Here is a 24,254-nt window from a genome sequence, read left to right as displayed (position 1 = left end):
CTGCAGCTTTCAATGCGAGGTTCACTTCATCCTTTTTCTTCTTTTCCTGGCTAAGAAGACTTGAAATAATAGCCTTCAAATTCTCACCCCAAGCTGACTGTGCTTTTAGCAATCGTGTGTTCTTGCCAGGCACATTAGTAAACATCAGCACATTACTAGATGATTTCCATTGCTTCTGAAGTATTTGATACTCTGTAGATTCTTCATTCACATTGTCTAGAATCATTTTCAACCATTGTTTATCTAATTCAAGTACTGATGATATCCACTCTTTAGATGACCCGGCCAAGACAGGGATGGAGGGATCCTTATCTGCATACTCATGTAGCTTGTCATGAGACAAAGCAGAATTAATGCCTCCAAAATATGCTGAAACAGGTATAATAGGGGCCAGAAACACACCTGACCTATCATGTAGTGTTTTTGTAACATAAGGGAAAATTCTATAACCCGAGTCAACACTTTTTCAACCATCTCAGATATACTTAATCCTTTGAAATCTGGATTACCGGTTTTATCATTTTTCAGAACAAACACATATAAAGGGTCATCACACTTTGCTTCCTCACACCTTGGTGATACATCAGTGAGCTCTGCTATTTCTGACACACCACGAATAATAAGCCATACTGTGTTCTCAGGGTAGTTGTCTTTTTCTGCTTTAATAATATTAACTCCCTCTTCATCCAAATCCATTGATTTCTCAAGAAATGAAACTGGCAAACCTTTCAACATTTCTTTCAACTCGGTGAAAAATGATGAGTTCCCCACAATAACACAATGTTCAAATATATTTGCCTGTTCACTGTTTTCATCACTTTCAGCATTAACAGGCTCTTTATGGTGCAATGTCAGCATACCAGCAGACAGATCCTTTAGATTACTCAAGTTAGGTAAGTCATAATCTTTAGAAAGAGTACCATCAAGAGCCATTTGTATTAGAACATTCACTATTAATAGCCATTGCTTCTCTACATACTCATGAGGTTCTTTATTTTTAATAGATAAAAGGTTCTTGCCTCTAAATGCATTTTGAAAATCATGGAAAAGGGACTGCTTCCCAAATGGTAAAAGCCATTCAATAGCCAAACTCGACCAAGCATCACACAAAATATTGTAAAATATATGAAGTCTAAACAGAACCACATCACTAGCACATGGGGTACCATGCATATCACACATTCTGTGAAGCTCATCATGACTTCTGGATGCTGCTTCCTGCACAATACGAGCTGGGATTGGAGGAACAATAAGCACTGTGCCATTAAGGCCCAGATCAGTCTGTATCGATGAGCATGTTTTGTTAGTATGATATAAAATATCTTGCACCTTTTCAGCAATTTCTGTCTTGGAGGGTTGAGAACGAGTGAAGAGATACTGCAATCTATTACTACATGACTTGCACTCTGGATGGTTGTCCAGTTCACATATGGAGTAAAGACTTGTAGTTAAAATCCACAGCGTTCTGCCATTTGAATATTCCTTCTCTGATTTCACAAGGAATTTAACTTTTTCAGAAGTTAATTTTGATTCTATAAGCACTTTCACCTGAAAAGACATAAAACACTTATATCACAAAAACAAGTAAAATGTACAATTCAACTTAAAACTTACGTCTAAATATAGTGCAACTTTTTAATGCACCTTACTCAGTGCAAGTCTGTATTTGTACAAATGTACTACTTATATCTCGCTAATGGTGATAAGGACAAATTGATGGGGGAAAATCAAACTATCTACATGAGAGAGAGAGAGAGAGAGAGAGAGAGAGAGAGAGAGAGAGAGAGAGAGAGAGAGAGAGAGAGAATGCAGTTTTCATTTTCCTATTACTTGCACAAGTGTTCACAGGCAACTCTGTACCCTTCCTCAACTAATCTTGTCAATATGCCAGACTGTTAAACACTCCATATGCTTATAAACAATTTATTTTTCTCTCTCGCTCTCTCTCGTAAATGACAATTCAGTAGTTAGGCAGCCTACCTGTGTTTTACGCATACAACTACCATGGTTTTATCACCACTAGTACTGTATTTCTGTTCACGAACTTATTATTGCTATACTGAATTACCATACACGGGATAGAGAATGTGCATGTGTGAACTATTAACCTAGGCTAGGTGTTACGCTCACAGTATTCAATTGCATAAGTCAAAGCTATTACAGCTGTATTCATTATCATTATCATTATTCTGGAAACAGACATTCTTTCAAAAATGTTTTACTGAATACAATGGCACAATTTACAGAACTGGTCTTATACATACAGAATTCTCTCAATTCTTCTAATAACTTGCTTCTCTGACACACTGGTATTTCTAAGCGGCTGTTCGACGTGCATCATTCAGTAGATATTAGATATAATATACAGAATTTTCGGGCTGGTGTTATCAAAGATGGTGGGGGTTCAGGGACAGACTAAGAGTCAGCGTCAGGCATTCTAGTGTGTCTCGTAAGTCGGGAACAGGCCGTAGTCATCAGGGGTTAATATGCCTTCTTATATTTTTTTCAGGTTTCTTCTTAAGGACGCCTACATATTTTGGCCACCTCATCATCCGTCCGTCCTGGGACGAGATTGCCGTGTGCAATGAGCAATTTGGTGAGATTTTGCGCTTATATAACAAGCCACCTAATTGCAATAAATAGCGCAAATCCCACCGAAGCTCATTACACACAGTGATCCCATCCTGAGGAAGGCCAAACGAGTTAGCCAACATATCATAAGAAATATGTCTTGCCCCCGGACTACTACAGTGTTTCTGACCTACAAGACACAGGAATACCTGACACAGACTCTTAGCCTGTCCCTGATCCCCGTCCCCCGTCTTTGATAACACCAGCCTGAAATTCTGTTGATGACCTTCAGCATGATGAACATCGGACAGCTGGTTAGAAATACCGGTGTGCCAATGAAGCAAGTATAGAAGAATTGAGATATTTGTATAAGATCAATTCCATAAATTCTGCCATTAAATCAATAAAATATTATTACTTATTTCACTAGATGAAACCTATTCACAGCAGGTAAAAGCCCACAGGCCACTGACTGAATTAAGCTTCCAAAGGAAATGCTGGTTTCAACCTCGAACTGCAGGACCCCACACGCAACCAGTAACTGATCGTGATTACAGCACAGTGATTTTTCAATACTGAGAAATCTATTATACTGTATTATTACATCTAGTATATTATGTAATATGTATATAATAAATGATCTTCTGCCTTTACACGACTAAAGTTTATGTTTCAGATCAAGCTGACATAGCATTCTAGCAAAAAATTAGAGAATCCTTTTTAGTTTGCAAAAAGGAGACGAAGTATTGCTGGAATATATTTTTATTTTTGTATTAAATGTTAAATTGGCATACAAAGGTAAACTTAACATTTGACTTTTCTTTAAAGTAAATCCCTCAAATTGCTAACAACTGTTTCGCGACTTGCTTTATTTCAACATCATTACTCCACTGTGTTTATGTCAGTTATTGGTATGTGTGTTAATTATTAGAGATATTTATGATGTCACATCAGAAAAATTTGTAATCTTGTTTGAAAGCCTAGCTAAGTAAGATTAACAAAAATAAAATTTGTTCGGAAACTGGGTTTGTATAAAACACTGTGTTTACATCTTAAAAAGCAAATTCATTTTAAGAGGCAACTACTAAATAGTTGTTCATTTTCTATTTTATTGGCAATACTGATTTGCATTTCACCTCATAATATTCACAGAAGCTTTATTGTGTATGCCAGTATATGTGTGCGCGTGTCGTGTTTAGATCTGCCACGTGGCATTTCATCAATGTGAGTTAATCTCTACATGTGTGTGTGCTCTACAGCATGTTTCTTAGGGCGTATTATATTTGATTTTTTCTTATTTCTTTGCTTGATTATATCATTATATAATTAGAAGATGAAAACCTATTCCATATGGCACATGCCCACAGGGGCCACTGACTTGGAGATTCAAGCTTCCAAAGAATATTGTCTTCATTAGAAAAATTAAGATTGAGAAAAGGAAAGCAGAAAACAGACACACCATTAATTTTTTTTTTAAATGAATTTTTATGAATTAGAAGGCTGATTTTTGCAACTAGAACTATTGAGTCATTTAAGAATAGCCCTAATTAAAATATATCAAATTAATACAAAAATCTGCTCTCTCTTGATTTATATGTGCCTAAAATTGCAAAGAAAAAATTATTCTATTTGCAATAACTATGAAACAACTATTACAATTAGAAAGCAATTTTTGTCTAAAAATTATCTTCATATAAGAAACTAGCCCGAAATTTACTATATAACCAAATGGATACAGGAAGTGATTTCTTTTTATTTATGTGTAAAACTGAAATTTGCATACACCAACCAACACACACACACACACACACACACACATTCTGGTCCAAATTATGCATGTTTGATTGTGCGATTCCCTTTTATGCGTTTCGGGTTCTCAAAAATCAGGTTTTTGTATCTGCGAAGTCGTTCAAACTCTGTAGTCACGCGCCGCAAAACGTATCAAATAATCTATGTCTTTTCAAGTATTGAGGTGGGAGGGCGAGGGGTTCGCTGGTATCTGAGAGGAGGGGTGGGGGAATGGGAGAGAAAGATTCCTGTTCAACCATAGCTAAGATGAAAAGCTCTGCTCACGCATTGTGAACGGTCATAGCGTAGTGTGTGAGATTGTATCACACCATTGTCAGATGTATTATTCAGATCTGTGACGAGTATTCTGAATGATCGGTATAATCATCATCGCCATAGGTACTCTGAGCTAAAAATGTTTTGTGACCACGTGTTATAACACCGAGCAGAGCTCATCTGTTTATACCATTAGCTAAAACCGGAAAGGCTCCACTCCTGTCCTTGCGGACGGACATAGCGCAGTGTGTACGCACAAATTGATCGTATCATCTCAACACTCGCCGCTTTATGTGTTCTGATTCAGATCGTACATAGGATTCTGATCATCCTGCATTCATTTATGCACCTGCCTAGACAGTCGATAGAGGAAGACTATCTCGAAACTAAAAAAGCTTGTCCTTAAAAGTAAAGACCATAGGAAGAGCAACTTCGATTTTGGCAGCAGTTAACTAACTTCAAAATCCGTCATTGTGAACCTGAAATTAAGAATTTTTTCTAGTAACTTGTTTCAACTAACTTTGGACATTTGACATTTATATTATTCTGGTTGTTGAAATAAGTTTTGATAAAAATGACTAGTACAAAGTGTGATTTAACAGAGGAAGCAGATGGTTTTTTGAGAGAGAGAGAGATGAGAGAGAGAGTGAGGGGGGAAGAGAGATCGTGAGAGAGAGAGATGAGAGAGAGAGAAGAGAGAAAGAGAGAATCGCTCGATCCAAACTTTTCACGAAAATGTCATTTATGTTGAATTTGATTTTTATCATTTCTTTTAAGAAATTGTAATTACATATCACATTTTGAATTTTGTGCGAGAGAGAGAGAGAGAGAGAGGAGAGAAAGAGGGTGCAGAGAGAGAGAGAGATGAGAGAGAGAGAGAGGCGATTAGAGGAGAGAGAGAGAGAGGATTATTCTATCTAAACTTTTCCAGAAACTCCATTTCATGGTGAATTTGAATTTTTATCATTTCTTTTAAGACATGTAATTCAATATCAAATTGTGAATTTTCCTCAGTTTTTTTTATCGATAGAATAAAATTTATATTGAAAACCAATACACAGTGAAAAGTGCCGGACAAGAACTGAGACAGGCACTCGTAACAAGTTTGTTAGCCTAACGGAAGTGAAGACAACATGATCTGCTAGTACCCGAAATGGTTCAGCAAAGCTGAAGAAACTTCTGTCACGAGGATGAGATAGAGGACGTTTGAAAGTTTTCTTTGGCAGAGGATAGGCTAGAGGAAAATTCCCTCCAAAAGGTTTTTTTAAAGAAATGACTGTATCGTACTAGTACACTTGAACCCAATGGTGGCATGTTTACTGTGGAGTTTCACATCCTGTGTGTACTTTAAACTTTAAAGTTATCAAAAACCTTTTTAATGTGATTTATCCATAAGGAACAATTTCATACAGATAAAATTACAGTATGTACATAGAAAGTGTGTACTGAAAATGGGCTAGGATAAAAAGTTGATGGGATAAGTTCCTGTTTGCTGGCCTCACTGGAATTATTCCCATACGTGTATGTGTTTGAAATTTCTGATTTTCAATTCTGCAAGCCGTGGATCCGACCAATTTCTCGCATAAATTGCGGGACGTACTGTATGTATGTATGTATGTATGTATTGTATGTATGTGTATATATATATAATGTTATATTATAATACTATATATATATATACTATTATATATTATATATAATATACGATATATATATATCCCCTATTTTTTTTTTTTTCTATATATATAATATTACATATATATATATATATTATATTATATATTATATATATATATATATATATATAATAATCATATATATATATATATATATAATATATAATATACAATATATATTATTATATATATATAATATATATACTATAGATATTATATAATATATAATATACATATATTATATTATATATATATATATATATATACTATCTATATATAATATACCATATATATATTATATATTTATATATATATATATATATATATATAATATACATATATATATAGATAGATATATATATTATTATATATATATATATATATATAATATACATATATTATAATATTATATATATATATATATTACTATATATAAATATTACCTATATAATATATATATATATATATATATATATATTATATATATATTATACATCTATATTATATATTATATATACTATATATATATATATACTTAATATATAATATACATATAATATATTAATATATATATATTATATATATATATATTATATATATATATATATATATAATTATATATATATATATATTATATATATATATATTATATATATATATCTATATATATATATTACACACAGTAGAGACCCGGTTCACGACCGTATAGTACTCGACATACATCGTGGATTTCGCCAATAAAATTTCAATAAACTTTGTATCTGTTATCACCAAAAAACCAGTTCCGACCCGACCATATGAGTTTTAAACAAAACTGTTTCCGCCAGGCCGCCGCTAGTTGGCGTCGTCCAGTGCTACCAAAGGTAGCATAATTCATGTTTTTTTAGCATAATCTTACCCAAGGATTGGACGCTTGCATAATCTCTTTCACACTTAGGGTTCTAGTACAATTTTAGTATGTATTTCACTAAAATTTTAAATAATATGCATGAAAATTCTCAAATTTCATACACAGCTAAGTGAATGTATATACAAGTGAAATTGCCTCAAAAAGCAGCACTAACAATGAGTTAATGCTAGTTTAAACCCAACTAAGGAATGTTCAAATTTTGGATATAAATAAATACCCACAGTGGCCATGACAAACGACAGTAAAGTGTTAACCCTTAAACGCCCGACTGTGACATATTTACGTCGACATTTTTGTCTCTCGGTGCGACTGGACGTATTTTACGTCGACATACAAAGTTTTTTAAAAAATTAGCGGAAAAATATTTAGCCTACCAGCCGAAAACTCATTGAATCACACGCCTTGGGGGAGCTGGGAGTTCACGGAATCAGGGTTGTTTGGTTTAACAATCGTTACGCAGGCGCGCAAGCGCGAATTTCTGTCTTGCTGCACTAAAAGTATCTGTGACAATCTCCGAAATTATTTCCACTTTGACATAATTTTTTTTACCATTTTGAATTAGCCATACATGGAGTAATTTAATATGAAAAATGTGCGCATTTTATGTAAAATACAACAAAAAAATATCCATGATTGTAGCTTTTATCAGTTTTGAGATATTTCATATAAATAACGATAAGTGCCTAATTCAACCTCTCGGTCAACTTTGACTCTACGAAAGGGCGAAAAACGCAATTGTAAGCTAAAACTCTTATATTTAGTAATATTCAATCATTACCTTAATTGGAAACTAATTGAAGCTCTAGCACAAGATTTCGATTTCTGGTGAATTATGCAACAAAACTTTTTCTTACGTTCGGGCGGTAACTATTCCGAAAAAAATCATACATGCGATGGTGGTAATGTTTGCACCATGTTACAAAATTAGCCGTTACATAAAGTTTATATATGTACATGTGTGCAATGTTTAATGCACAATACAACTAAAAACAACCCATGGTTGTAGCTTTTCAATTTTGAACTATTTTCATATAAAAAATGATAAGTGAAAATTTCAACTTCGGTCACACTTTGACTCTACGAAATGGTCGAAAAACGCAATTGTACGCTAAACCCATTATATTCTAGTATATTCAAGCATTTACGTCATTTTTTGCAACAAATTGGAAGTATCTAGAACATATTTCGATTTTATGGTGAATTATAAAAAAAATACATTTTCTTTACGTCCTAGCGGTAACTCTTCCTGAAAAAATCATACGTGCGATTGTGGTAAGTTTGCCACCATTTTAAATTAGCCGTTACATAAAGTTTATATATGAAACATGGCGCAATTCATGTATAATACAACAAAAATAGTGAAGGTTGTAGCTTTCTCATTTGGAAAATATTTGCATATAAATCACGATAATAGAAAAAAAACCACGTTCGGTCAAATTTGACTTACCGAAATGGTCGAAAAACGCAATTGTAAGATAAAACTCTTCAGTCTAGTAATATTCATTCATTTATCTTCATCGTGAAAGAAATTCGAAAATCTCTAGCACAATATTTAAATTTATGGGGAATTTTAAAAAAAATTTCTTCCCTCGCGCGCGGATTCTCCGCACAAATCTCGAAATGCGTAAGTCCCAATTCTCGGAATATTTGCTCCGTTCATATTAGGCATTTCATAGAGTTTTATATTATGAAAAAATGTGCGCAAATTTCATGTAGAATAAAACGAAAAAAATATTTGAAAGTTGTAGCTTTCTTATCCGAACAATTGCATATAAAAAAATATATATATAAAAAAATTCGGACACTGCGGTCAAATTTAACTGTCAGATATGGTCGAAAAAGATTTGTAACGCTAAATTCTTACAGTATAGTTTTTAATATCCATCATTTGTTCTCATTGAAGAAATTGAAAGTCTCTAGGACAATATTTATATTTATGGTGAATTTTTAAAAAAATATTTGTGTACGTTCCGAGCGTTACGAATTCATGCATTATTTTGTGATAATATTTTCTCTGTGTTGCTTTTAATTATTTTACCAATGTGTTATATACCACATGATTGCAATTAGTGTACATGACAACGAAAAAAAAAGTATTTGTTATCTTAACCGTTTTGCGCACAGCGCGATTAAATACAATTATATATGAAATTTCGTTTTGCGCTATCATATATCGATTATTTATATATGATAATGATAATTTTTGTCATTCTGATGGTTTCATACTAAACTTCAGCAATGACCATAGTTAAAAAAGGTGAGCAAAAATGAACTCTTAATCTTAAAAAACTAAGCACGCTGTGATTTTTTGAAAAAAATATTTTTCCGACTTCCGCGCTCACTTCTGAAACGTCTCCGCGCACACGGGAGACTTTTTTTTACCGCTTCGGCGTTTAAGGGTTAATTCATTTTTTCTTCCATGAGAAAGAATACTTTTAGTCCTTTTTAAGATTATTTTTTTCAGTAATCAAACATTTTAATTATGTCTGAAGTGATTTTCACAATTTCAAGTATTTATTAATTGTGTATGTGATATGTTAAAGAAAATAGTGTTTCAGTGCATGATAATTGATCAAGTAATACGTACGTATGTTTTCTCTTGATTAGAGAAGGTTTGATTTGTTTACCTTTTTTTTTTAGTTTAATTTCAGTAAAATATCAGTAAATCACAAAATGTTATATTTGAAGTAATTTTCACACATTTCAAAGTATTATTAATTGTTATGTGGCCTGTAACAAGGAAAATGTATGAGTGGCATGATAAATGATGCAGTAATAAGTACAAATTTGTGTTTTCTTCACATTGTATGGTGTTTCATCTTCACACATTGGTCAAGTAGTAAATAGTGATTGCCTATCAAATAGTGTACTAGTGATTGCGTAGTGTGATCTATCAAAGAAAATGGTGGTTATTACGGCGTTTCCTAACATGTAAAGATCATCAAATATTAGTTATAAATATTGTCTGTTCGTCACGTTTTCATTTCACCTAATATATAAATGTTTAAATTCCATTACATCGTTTGTTTAGCTAAATGTATTAGAGAAATGAGAGTAATGCGAGATAATAGCATAATTTGGCACAAAATTGCACCATATTTGCATAAATTCTGCTTTGTGGACCGACTAGCATAATTTAGCTAAACGGTTGGGTCAAACAATGGTGATGCCACTCAGCATTGTTTAAAGTCGCAACTTAATGTTACAAACATTCAAAACGTGTCTTGTCTTGTACACCTTGCGCGCATTTTCGTTTGCTTTTTCGGTGGTATCAACCTCTATACGCAGTGACATGTTGATTCATCATGGGTCCCAACATTACTATGGTATCTATTAAAACTTTGCTTATTGTTTAATCTCTGAAAATAATTTCAAAAGTGTTACATGCATCTCGCGTTTCCTCTTCAAATGTTCTCATTTCCCACTCAAAATAAACCTTAGTTTCGCTATCCTCTCCTCTGCATGAAGTGATGAGCGAAAAAAAGATTAATCAAGCACCCTTGCTTGATTTTTTTTCAAGCGAAGAATATTCTAAAACCATGCTCACACTTGAGGCGCGAGTTCAGTAGCAAATGCAGTAGTATTGCAAGTGTTAGGTTTGGAGTGAAGGCAATGTTACGTACGTAGTTACATGTGCGGTTCGGTAGCGAATCAATCTTTAAGCTTGTTAAGCTTTCGTCAAGAAGAGTAGTCATAGTTTATAAGCAGAGAGCCACTATTAGCCATATTAAGTGTGGGTAGTATTAGAACTTAGAAAGAATCTTTTTGTCGTACTGTAATACGTTAATGTACGGTAAGATTTGGTAGTGAAAACCAATGAGTACATACGTAAACATGTTCCGGATTCGGTAGCAACGCAATCTCAGCTTTTAGTGTGCCGGTAAAGAAAGGTTAGCCTTAGGTTAATCAGAATCCGCTACGGTATACATTAATTATAGAAATTAAGTAGATTCTTTTATGTCACTGAAAAATTAGTCATGTACATGTGAGATTGGTAGTGAAACCACTGTCAAATACGTAACGTGTGCCGATTCGGTAGTGAAAGCAATCTTAATCTTGTTAAAGCCTGCTGGTAAAAGACGAGGTTAGCCTTCAGCTTAACAGAGAAGCCGCTTATGGTATAGAATAATATAGAAATTAGACGATCTTTCATGTTACTGTAAAAAGGACGTCAATGTTTACGTATGAGTTCTGGTAGTGACACAGTTTACATATTGCATATCGCGTGCGCGTAACCGAACGCAATCTGTATGCTTCGTTATGTGTCCTTCGTAATAAAAAAAAAAAAAAAAAAAAAAAAAAAAAGAGGGAGGTTAGCTCGATATAAACTCAAGGAGCTGCTGGTACGTAATGGTATAGTAATAAAGACATTAAGAGATCTTTTATTTATGCGTACGTATACTATGTACCAGCAGTACCATAATAATGTCATAGTCAATAAGCTTGAAACCAGCCCTGATATTGGACAAGTTGCGTTAAAAAGGACGCACTTTTTTGTAAGGACATTTATGAAAAACATTACTGAAAGATAATTTCCCAAGCGATTTTGTATACAGATTGCAGTCGACTCCGTAAAAGATTTACATAAAATTAAATATTGAATGTAAATGTTCTAGGCTTATAGCGAGATATCGGTTTCTTTCTACGATAGTCCCGATATAAACCACCCAGGGCGCGTCAGGTGGGTGTGTTTGAGAATCCTAAATGCCGGACTTACTGTAGGCAAATGCAAGTTTTGATAAAATATAATTGGGTTTAATTTTAATAGTTTATTAGATTACTGTAATAATTAGCTTGCTTTTCAATGTTTTATTATGTTAGCAGACACGATGTATGCCTACCCACTACACTACATTCTACTACTATTTACCAAGGTAGCTATGGATCTTGGTCAACATCATTTGGACACAGGCTATTTTCTTTTATATGTATTATTATAATTTAAAATTATAAAATATATATGTTAACATGATATTTATTTAACTTTTAACTATTTAGTGTAATTACCTGTAATGTCATGTATAAAAAGGCAAGAGGTAGGGTAATAACTGATGGTCACGAATGGATTAATCCATATTCAGTTATTTCTTTATGGGAAAACTTGATGCAGTTCTGGAAAGTATATCGAATTCGACGCTCCTTCTGCGAACGAATAATCGTCGAGAACCGATGGCTCTACTATATATCTATATATATCTATAATATATATATATAATATATATATATATATATATATAAATATATAAATAATATAAATATATATACTATATATATAATATATATATATCTTCTAATATATCTAAATATATATATGGTATCCTATATTAATACATACATATACATGCATGGTGTACCAGACCACCCCCCCCGTGAATGTTAGAACCCACGAATGTTTGGGAACCCTATAAAAAGGCTAAAAACAGCCATTTGTTAGTAAAACTCAAGAAAAACATTAAAAATTTATACTGGTTTTTTAATAGTTTTGTCACAAAAAGTGCATTTTATGATTGAAATCATAAAAAACAGGAATTTTGTATAGTCTCATCGAAAATACACCCTATATAATAATATTATATATATATATATATATAGTAATATTATATAGTATATATTATATATATATATATATATATATATTATATTACTATATATACTATACTATTTCTATTATTATATTATATATTATTATATATATAATATTAATTATATATATATATAAATAATATTATTTATATATATATATGTATATATATTATTAATATATTATATTATTGTATTATATCATATATCTATATATATAATAATATATATAATATATATATATCCTAATATATATATATATTACATATATATACTTATATATATATATATATATTTATATATATATATATATATATATAATATATATATATTATATAATATATATAGATATATATACTATATATATTATACATATAATATATATACATATAATATATATATTATATATAATATATATATAATATATATAAATTATATATAGATATTATATATATATAAATATATATATATATATATATACAGTGGTTACCTCGAGATACGAATATTAAATCCGTTCCTAGACGGCCTTAGTAGTATGGAGTTTTAGTATCTTGGAACACATTACAGGTTAAAATGGCTAATCCGTTCCAAGCCTCCAAAAAACACCCCAGTAAATTATATTGCCAGGCCTAAAAACATGTTCTAGGGTTACGACGGAAGAAAAAATATGTCTCCCAAAAGCAAATACTGTACTACTTGAGTGATATTCAAACTGCATGTAATGTTCAACCCATTTTTTACTGCAATATTAGGACTTTTAGCATATGTCCCTTAGCAAAAGCCTAGCCGTTAGCGGTTGTCTACTGTAGCCTAGTCTATGATTTGACATCTAAAAACCTAAGAGCTAAAAGCTTAGAATATGCGGTGGGTGTGTGGGCGGGGGGGGGGGGTTGTTGGTGGGTTGTGGGGGTACAATAAAATTGTATAAATAATCAGTATGTACTCATTTCAAAATAATTATTAATTATCATTAACTATAATACACAAACAAACAATATCAAACCTCCAAGCGTGATTTTTACATTCTTACGAGTAATCGAACGAGCGCCAAGCAATCATTTCTTCCTAGCACACAGTAAGCCATAAATTGTCATTAAGATCGCTCTTCAACTTACTGAAAACCACCAAACAGTATATAACATTCATTTCTATTCTTTATTCTATCTTTACCTATGGCAGATTACCGAGTTACTCACAGCTGTAATGAAACAAGTAATACAAACGTAATAATAAAACAGAAGAATTCTAAAAAGAACCTATTGGTTGGCAGACTGATGTCATTATATTTTCCTGATCATCTAATTTCACAATTTTTTTATTAAATGTATTGCATGTATCTTTTCAAATAATTATTAAGTAAACCATTAACCTATAATAAACAAACAAAAAAAAAAGCTTCCAAACGTCTGTTACATTCCAGCACTTACTCGTATCGAACGATCGCCAAGCATCACTTTTACACAGTAAGCCATAAATTTTCATTATCTCCTTCAACTACTGAAAACTACCAAAACAGTATGATAACCATCATTTCTATTTTTATTCTATCTTTACCTAATGTTTTTTTTTATTAAATGTATTGCGTGAATAAGTTGTTCAATTTACAGGCCAACCTTACCAATATCATACTTAAATCACAAGGGGTAGATGTTGACCAATAGGAGAGCAGGACCTTTATGGGTGACTAGCATCCGGAACCAAAGGGAGAGTGGGAGAGGGTGGTGGATTACTCTGTGGCAGGCGCGGGAGTTTTAAAATGTCTCGGTGGTCCGGGCGAATCTCGGGACTTTCTAACAGCAACAACCTTTCATATCTGAAACTTTTCGTATGTAGAGCAGTAAAATTTTTCGCATTGGCTTTCGTATCTGAAGTTTTTCGCCAAGTAGAGCCTTTCGTATCTCGAGTGACTACTATATATTATAATATATACTATATATATATATATTATATATATGATAGAGTAAATATAGATAGTATAATATAGATATATATATATATAGATATAGAGAATGATACAAGATAGATCTATGAAAATATATTTATAATATATATAGAATAGCTATATATATATGATATATATATATATAGTATATATAATTATATATAGATTATATATAGTAGATAATTCTCCTATATATATATAATATATATATATAATTATATCTAATATTAAATATATCTATAATAGAGATAGATATATATATAGATAATTATAATATATATATATATATATATAATATTATATAATATATATAATATATATAATTTTAATTATTTATTTTATGTAATATATATAAATATTAATATATATATATATATATATATATATATATATAAATATATTATATAATATATTATAATATATACTATATATATATTAATATATGATAATATATATTATTATGATATATATAATATATATAAATATAAAATATATATATAGATTGTATCTATATACTATACATATATAGTATAATATCTTGTATATATATACATACATATATATATAATATAATATAATATATATATATATATATATCATATACATATATATATATATATATATATATATATATATATATTATATATATAAATTATATATATAATATATATTATATTTATATATATATATGTATATATATCTATATAATATATATATATATATTATATTATAATATATTATATATATATATATATATATCTATATTATATAAATATATATATATTATATATAATATATATATATATATATAATATATATATTATATAATATATATATATATAAATAATATTATATATATTAGATATATATATATATATATATTATAATTATATCTTAATATATATATAATATATATATATAGTATATATTACATATATTATTATCTATTATATATATATATTATATATTATATATATATATATTATTTTTTTGTGAATATTATATAATTATATATTATATATATATATATATATATTATATATTACAATATATATATATTATATATATATATATATTTATATATATATATGAATAATTATCACATCAAACCGTGATCCATGTATATATCAATTCAAGCTACAAATGTCCTTTAATATCTAAATTCACTTTACCTCCCAAATGATATATTTCATATATGTACCGAAGGGAATTTTAGTTGAATAATAATTTCGTCACCCCATGGATAGAACCACCCGGCCAAGTTGACGGGGGACGAAATCAGGTGTGACAGTCAGTGATGCTGTCCAATCAGCCACAGAGACGATATAAGGTCATATCGATTGACCTTACAAATCACCCTCGATCTCGGTGCTTGTGTAATGAGAATCGATATGAAACCCTTCTACAATGGTTAGCCAATTCGAGCGTTGACAGCAGTAGCCTTTGTTATGAATAATTATCAAATCCGAAAACCTGTTCCATTTCTATACAATTCAAGCTACAAAGTCCTTTATATCTAAATTCACTTTACCTCCCAAATGATATATTTTCATATATTTACGCAAGGGGAATTTTTTAGTTGATAATAATCGTCCCCCCATGGGATCGAACCACCTGTCCAAGTGGACGGGGACGAAATCAGGACAGGCCGTGACGCTATCCAATCAGCCAACAGAGACGCTATAAGTTCATATCGATTATGACCTTACAAATCACCCTCGATCTCGGTGCTTTGAATAGAATCGATTATGAACCCAGTCTACCATGTTAGCAATTCAAGCGTTTTGACAGCACGTCAGCCTTTTGTTATGAATAATTATCACATCGAACCATGATCCATTTATTAGATCAATCAAAGCTACCAAATGTCCTTTAATATCTAAAATCACTTACCTCCAAAATGAATATTCATATATGTACTGAAGAGGGAAATTTTTAGTTGCTAATAATTTCGTCCCCCCATGGATCGAACCACCGCCAAGTGGACAGGGACGAAATCAGGACAGTCAGTGACGCCTATCCAATCAGCCAACAGAGACGCTATAAGTTCATATCGATCTGAAATTACAAATCACCTCGATCTCGAGTGCATTTTGTAATTAGAATTGATATGAAACCAGTGTATACCTGTTAGCCAATTCGAGCGTTTGACTAGCACGTAGCCTTTTATGCAATAATTAATAACCATATATCAATTCAAGCTACAATGTCCTTTAAATCTAAATTCCTTTTACCTCCAAAATGAATATATTTCAATATGTAACGAAGGGAATTTTTTAGTTAAATAATAATTCGTCCCCCCATGGATCCGAACACCGTACAAGTAGATTGAGGACGAACATAAGGCCAGTCAGTGACGCTATCCAATCAGCCAACAGGGAGCCGCATAAGTTCAATCGATTGACCTTACAAAATCCCCTCGATCTCCGGTGCGTTGTAATAAAGGACATTTTGTAGCTTTGAATTGAGAATTAAAATGGATCACGGTTCGATGTGATAATTATTCATAACAAAAGGCTACGTGCTGTTCAAACGCCTCGAATTGCTAACATGGTAGACGGGGTGGGTTCATATCGATTCTAATTACATAAGCACAAGAGATCGAGGGATATTGTAAGGTCAGAATCGATATGAACTATATATCGTCTCTTGGCTGATTGTGGGGGGGGGGATAGCGGTCACTGACTGTCCCTGATTTCGTCCCCGTCCACTCGGACGGTGGGTTCCGATCCCATGGGGGGACGAAAATTATTTACAACTCAAAAAATTCCCCTTTCTCGGTACATATATGAAAAATATTCATTTGGGAGGTAAAGTGAATTTAGAATAAAGGAACATTTGTAGCTTGAATGATATATTATATTATATCTATATATATATATATATACATATATATATATCATATATTATCTATTATAATTATATATTATAGAGTATCTATATATATATATAGATATATATATTATATATATATATATTATATATATATATATGATACCTTTAAATCTGGTATCCTGGACTCCTTCTGGACAATTTATAATTGAAGGCTGAAGCATCCTATATATATATATATAATATATATATAATAATTATATATATATATTTACATATATATATATATATGTATGTAGTATATGTGGATATATATATATATATATATATATATATATAATATATATATATATATTACGTATATAAATATATTAAATACATACAACACATCTATTATAATATATATATATATATATATATAATATATATATACTATATAGATATAGTGATTCAGCATTCAATTAGTGGAGTAGAGAAGGAGTCCATGATACTAGATTAAAGGGCCAAGTTTTATTCCATACGATAGTTTCGCACAACTGTGTGCATCATCAGGCTGTGACAATAAAATACAAGACATATAAACAACACATAAGTTAAAAGGAATTCACAATTTTAAAAATAACGTCTAAAAAAAGATTAAAAAGGCAGTAAATAAAAAGAGAGATACTAAAAACACAAACGTCCTATGACCGAGGTGAAGATGGAATGAAACTACAGCTGGCAGAGAGAAGGAGTAAAACTATGCAGGTACAGAGGTGACGAGGACAAATTACCGTTTAATCGAGGGCACCAGTCTTTTTAATACATAACGACTCCAGCGTTGTAGTGGTCAGGATGTTTAACATAATCAATTATAGTATAATATTTCTTTTTGGAATTTCAGTTTTGCACTATTCGATAGTTTTTTTACTTTGAAAGATCGCCTTCAGCCCTTCATGAGATCAAGTTATTATAAATTCACATGCCCTGGATGTCCGGGCTTACGTGGATCGATTGGAGGTTGCTGATGGCGTTCAGATATTGTAGCCATTTGGCTTAGCTTCCGTACTGGTCAAAGGAATAAAAACAACCAGCATTTTCAAATCGAAACCACTCAATAATATGCCAAACTGAAATCAAAAGAACATTTACAATATGATTATGTTACACATCCTGCCCAACTACAACGCTGGAGTCGTTATATATGAAAGACTGTGATCTCATAAACGGAATTTGTCCTCGTCACCTCTGCTACTGGCATAGTTGTCGTCGCTTCTCTCTGCCAGCTGAGGTTCATTCCATCTCACTATGGTCAGGTGACGGGTGGTGTTTTAGTAGTCTCTATTTTATTTACTGGCTAGTTTTAATCTTTTAGACTTGTATTTTAAAATTGTGAATTCCCTTTTAACTTTTATGTGATTGTTTATAGGTCTTTGTATTGTATTTCACAGACTGATGATGCACACAGTTATGCGAAACGTATACATAAAAGATATATAGATATACAGTGTAGTCCCCCGTATTCCCGGGGGATGCGTACCAGACCCCCCCCCCCCCCCGCGAATGAGTGTTAAATCTGCGAGTTTGGAATCCACCTCTAAAAATGCCTCATTAAACTTCCTATCCTGAAATGCAAACCCACTTAAGGATCCTAAAAAGACCATCCTTCATCAAATATACATGTTTAAAATATCCTATTTATGGTTCATATTAATCTTGAAATATATTAATACTGTTTTTAAGTAAATCTACATTTATGGTTATACATAAATAATACTATGTAGTACTGCATGCCTAGTTACGTATGTTGAAATAATTCAGTCCCCCATAAGTATTCAGTCATGCACGTTTTCTTTCATACTGTACTATTTGGACATCCATTTTTCTTTTACAAAGTGAAGCAATTGTATGTGAAATCACAAATACCAAATGTCTAGCTTAAAGTATTATCCTACGTCCAATTATACATTGAATGGTATTATGTAATATCATTTAAAGTCTATTCTTGAAATCAGTTTACCGTTAGAAATATATAAACAGCCAATAAGCACAGAAGAGAGAGAGAGAGAGAGAGAGAGGAGAGAGAGAGAGAGAGCGAGAGAGAGAGAATAAATCCTTTACGGTTTCAAAAGATTGAAAGAACTGTCTGTATGCAACTTTTTCCCCTCCATAAATACATATATTCTCAGAGAAGAGAGAAAAGAGAGGATGTGCAATTATGTTGTCTGTATCAATTCTTGGTCGTGAGAGCGAGAGAAAGATAAAAGGTGAAGAAATAGAAACACCAAATGTATGACAAGGTATCTTGTGGAGAGAGAGAGAGAGAGAGAGAGAGAGAGAGAGAGAGAGAGAGAGAGAGAGAGTTCCTCCTGTACAGTATTAAAAGAGAGAAAGGAATGTTATTGTATTAACATAAAATACTCAGATATGAATTTTGTACTTACAGTTATAGTTACGTATTATTATGGAAAATTTAATGATAAACTTATAATACATGTCATGAAAATGATCTCATCTCAGTAAAAGAGAGGAGAGAGATGAGAGAGAGAGAGAGAGAGAGAGAGAGAGGAGAGAGAGAGAGAGAGGAGAGAGAGAGACGAGAGAGAGAGGAGTTTACAGACAAACCCATTAAATTTGTTGACATTGATGGCATTGTACTTCCAGCTCCGAGGCGTCACTGGAGTTATGAGGTAGGGAAATTGATCACAGAAACAAGTACGAAGGGAAGAATTTGCATTTGAAATTAGTTATCATATATTACTACTTCTATTATTAGATCATTTGAAATAAAATAAATCATGTGCATTACCATAAAAATTCTCTCTCCCAGTAGAAAGAGGAGTTATCCTTACAAGTGGAAATGGAAAGGTAATTTTCATCTCTTTATAAATACTACCATTATGAATTTTGTAATTACAGTTTTATTATTATTATTATTATTTTATTAGGATTATTCTTATTAAATACTGGAAATATCAAAAACATTTTACATAATAGTACCATAAAAATCTTTCATCTCGGTAGAAAGAGAGAGAGAGAGAGAGAGAGAGAGAGAGAGAGGAGAGAGAGTTTATTCTCTCTGTTCTCTTTCCCCCCCCCCCAAAAATACTATAACCACTTCAGCGAAAGAGAGGGAGGGAGTTACACTATGACAACATATTTTGTGTGGCAAAAGGAGAGAGAGAGAGGAGAGGAGAGAGAGAGAGTAGATTGAGGAGAAAGAGAGAGAGAGAGAGAAGAGAGAGAGAGAGAGGGGAGAGTTAGCCTTAATAAAAGTGACAGATAGATTAGTATTGTATTCCTTTAAATACTATCACATAATATGAATTTTTGTAATTACAGTTATATCATTATTATTAGGATTATTATTATTATTATTATTATTATATTATTATTATTATTATTATTAATATTATTATTATTTGGAAAGTATAAAAACATTATAGTTACAAGTACTATAAAAAGGAATCTTGAGTCTCAGTAAAGAGAGGAGTCCCCGAAAGATTGTATAGAGAAAGTTTCATGTTGCTCAACACATCATCAGTCTGCAATAATTAAAATTTTACTTGATAACATTAAAACTTAAAAGTACAATTTAATAATAAAAAAATCAAGCTTTTTTAAAATAATTCAAAACTTTAAAAATAAAACAAAACATGAGTGAGAAAGGTTACCTATTCAAGGTATAGGAAAAGAGCCAAGTGAACCACAACAGTTTCATACATCGCCCAGACAACAATTATGGCCAGAGAGAGAGGACAGACGAGAAACATTGAGTTAAGCTGGAGAGAGGTGCTTGAAATAAAGGACTCAAGGGTTTTTAAGTAGGCTGTTTGTTTAGTATGCCTATTATGTGAAAAATGCTTTTTCCCATTAATTTGCATTTGTAGCATGAGTCCTTTATTGAAATTTGGGATTGGAATTCTTTACCTGTCCTATAACTAAGACCTAGATGGCTATAATAACAAATCTGCAACACCTCGAGAGGATCCAAACGTAATACCAAGGCATTGGTGCATTGAAATTTATATATTATGTTGGATCTCATGAAAATCCTGAAAGTTGTCCGAGAACTCAAGAAGCCTCCAATTTTCTAGGGTTCATAGGAATGAGGTTTAATTAAAACCTAGCTCGTTTTCAATAATTTGTTTAACATTGGAGTAATTGTCGGAGTGAAGAAGGGAATTGTGTCATACAAAGTTAATGTTGGAACATTAAAAGTTCAATGTAGCTTTTGGAAATTTTTGGGAAATGGTTTTTAGTGAAATATCAAGGATAATATTCAATTTCATTACTTGAAAAGAGGCCCATCTGAGGTATATCTAAGTGCTTGTGTATATAATCTAAGAATGGTGATTGCATGTATTTTAAAAGAAATGGAAACATGAACAAAAAATTGGTGCCTAAACCTGTAAAGGTATTTTTCCTGAAAACAGAGTACTAAAACCATGGTGTTTCTAATAACCTTAACATCTAAAATGCAAGAGTGTGTCCTTCTCTTGTCTTAAAGAACTTCATGTATGATGTATGTTATTAACATATTCCAACATAATTGACATTGCAGGAATGTTGAACAAGGAAATGTATCATCAACATATCTTCTGTAATATGTTGGTTTTAAATGCTCTCGGGCACTTAATTAAAAATGTCTTCCTCCAAATGACCCATAAAAAGTTAGCAAACAACAGCCCTAATGGGCCCCCATATGCAACTCCCCGACCTGCAGGAAGAGTTGGTTATTAAAAATCCAGGAACGTAGAGATCACGGTAATGTGAGATGACTTATATTAATTGGCTAGGCTGTCATAAGCAGAAAACACTAACGAGTCGAGGTGGCGTAATGCTGGCTCCAAAATCAGCGAATACCTGAGCACGATAGGTATTTGAGGGTGGTAGCGACGGCATTAATTTAAAAGGGCCTCTCCAGGGATGGAGTGGTAAAAGCTTCAAGACATTCCTGGATTTGTACGATCCTAGGTTCGCGCCTGGGCACCGACAAATTCTATTATCGCCTAATAAAATCCCTTCGGTCTAAGCATATATAAAAAATATTAATGCCGAGGTAGAGGAACTAGACGTCAAAGGACATATGTTTTTTTTTTTTTTCTTTTTTTTTTTTTTCTTTTTTTTCTAGCTCGATGTATGTATAGAATCCCGGTATTATGTGATCTGACTTATATTAATGTACGTGCTGTCATAAGCACTACAACAATACCAAGGTCGAGGTGGGTTAATGCGGCTCCCAAATCAGCGAATACCTGAGCGCGAAAGGTTATTTGCAGTTGTGAGAGACGGCATAATTAACAGCCTCTTGCGGTGGTGAGTGGGTAAAAAGCTTTCACTGCGTTACTGGATTTGTATGGTGTCATAGGTTCGCGCCTGGCGCCGGCAATTCTATTATCGCCTAATAAAATTCCCCTGTGTTAAACATATATCAAAATATATTAATTCCGAGAAGAGTGAATTAGACATTAAAGGTGACATTGTAGCTCAAATTATGTATATGAATCACGGTAATGTGAATGACTTATCATTAATTCATGTGCTGTACTAAAGCACTACCACCATACCAAGTCGAGGTGGGTTAATGCTGGCTCCCAAATCAGCGATACCGAGCGTTGAAAGGTATTGTTGAGGGTGAGGAACAACGGCATGAATTTATAGCCTCTTGCAGTGGTGGAGTGGGTAAAAGCTCACTGACGTGCCTGGATTTGATGGTGTGTCCTAGGTTGCGCTGGGCGCCGGCAATTCTATTATTGCCTAATAAAAGTCTCCTTCGGTTAAAACATATATGGAAAATATATTAATTCCAGGTAGAGTGAATTAGATATAAAGGGTATCATTGTAGCTCGATGTATGTATATGAATCACGGTAATGTGATATGACTATATTACTGGCTACGGCCTTGTCATACAGCACTACAACATACGAGGTCGAGGTGGGGTAAATGCTGGCTCCAAATCAGCGAATACCTGAGCGCGATAGGTATTTTGAGGGTGAGAGACGGCATAAATTAAAGGCTCTTCCGGTGGTGGAGTGGTAAAAGGCTTCACTGACATTCCTGGATTGTATGATGTCCTAGGTTCCGCCTGGCACTGACAATTCTATTATCGCCTAATAAAATTCCCTCGATTAACATATATGAAAATATATTAATTCGAGGTAGTAGAGGAATAGACCCATCAAAGGACATTTGTAGCTCGATGTACGTATATGAATCCACGGAATGTGATATGACGTATATTAATGCTATGTGCTGTCATAAGCACTACAACACTACCCTCCAGCCGTTTTTGGCAGGGGGGAGTCGAGGTGGGTTTAATGCTGCGCTCCAAATCAGCGAATTAACTGAGCGCGAAAGGTATTTGAGGGTGAGAGAGGCATCATTAGTGTGGGATGATATCTTTGCGTGTGGAGTGGTAAAAGCTTCACTGACGTTCCTGGATTGTTATGGTGTCCTAGGTTTGCGCCTTTGGGGGGGTTGGGGGGTGGGGGGCCCGAAATTCTATATCGCCTACTAAATTCCCCTTTGGTTAAACAATATCAAATATATTATTCGAGAGAGTGAATTAGTGACATAAAGGACATTTGTAGCTCGATGTAGTATATGAAGAACGGTAAGTGATATGACGTAATTAAGGGCCTAGTGGGTGGGCGTTTCGCGAAAGGCATGATGATAATGATATTATATAGTGCTCT

At 32.4% G+C, this 24,254-nt stretch overlaps 2 protein-coding genes across 2 annotated transcripts in view; both read right to left on the bottom strand.

Annotated features, from left to right (window-relative positions):
• Positions 1 to 369, bottom strand: part of LOC135205599 (uncharacterized) — a 349,446-nt gene extending 349,077 nt beyond the window's left edge. Inside the window, exon 1 of the mRNA XM_064236373.1 lies at positions 1 to 369. Coding sequence (XP_064092443.1) covers positions 1 to 226 — 226 coding nt within the window. The 5' untranslated portion in view covers positions 227 to 369.
• LOC135205600 (uncharacterized) overlaps positions 1 to 24,254 on the bottom strand; it is a gene marked incomplete in the record, with an annotated part of 26,319 nt that continues 2,065 nt past the window's right edge. Inside the window, 1 exon segment of the mRNA XM_064236374.1 lies at positions 1 to 1,548. Coding sequence (XP_064092444.1) covers positions 244 to 1,548 — 1,305 coding nt within the window.

This window comes from Macrobrachium nipponense, chromosome 24 (genome assembly GCF_015104395.2).
Source record: "Macrobrachium nipponense isolate FS-2020 chromosome 24, ASM1510439v2, whole genome shotgun sequence".
Classification (NCBI taxonomy): domain Eukaryota; kingdom Metazoa; phylum Arthropoda; class Malacostraca; order Decapoda; family Palaemonidae; genus Macrobrachium; species Macrobrachium nipponense.
Note: the sequence above shows the minus strand (reverse complement) of the source record. Positions and strands in the feature narration are given on the sequence as shown.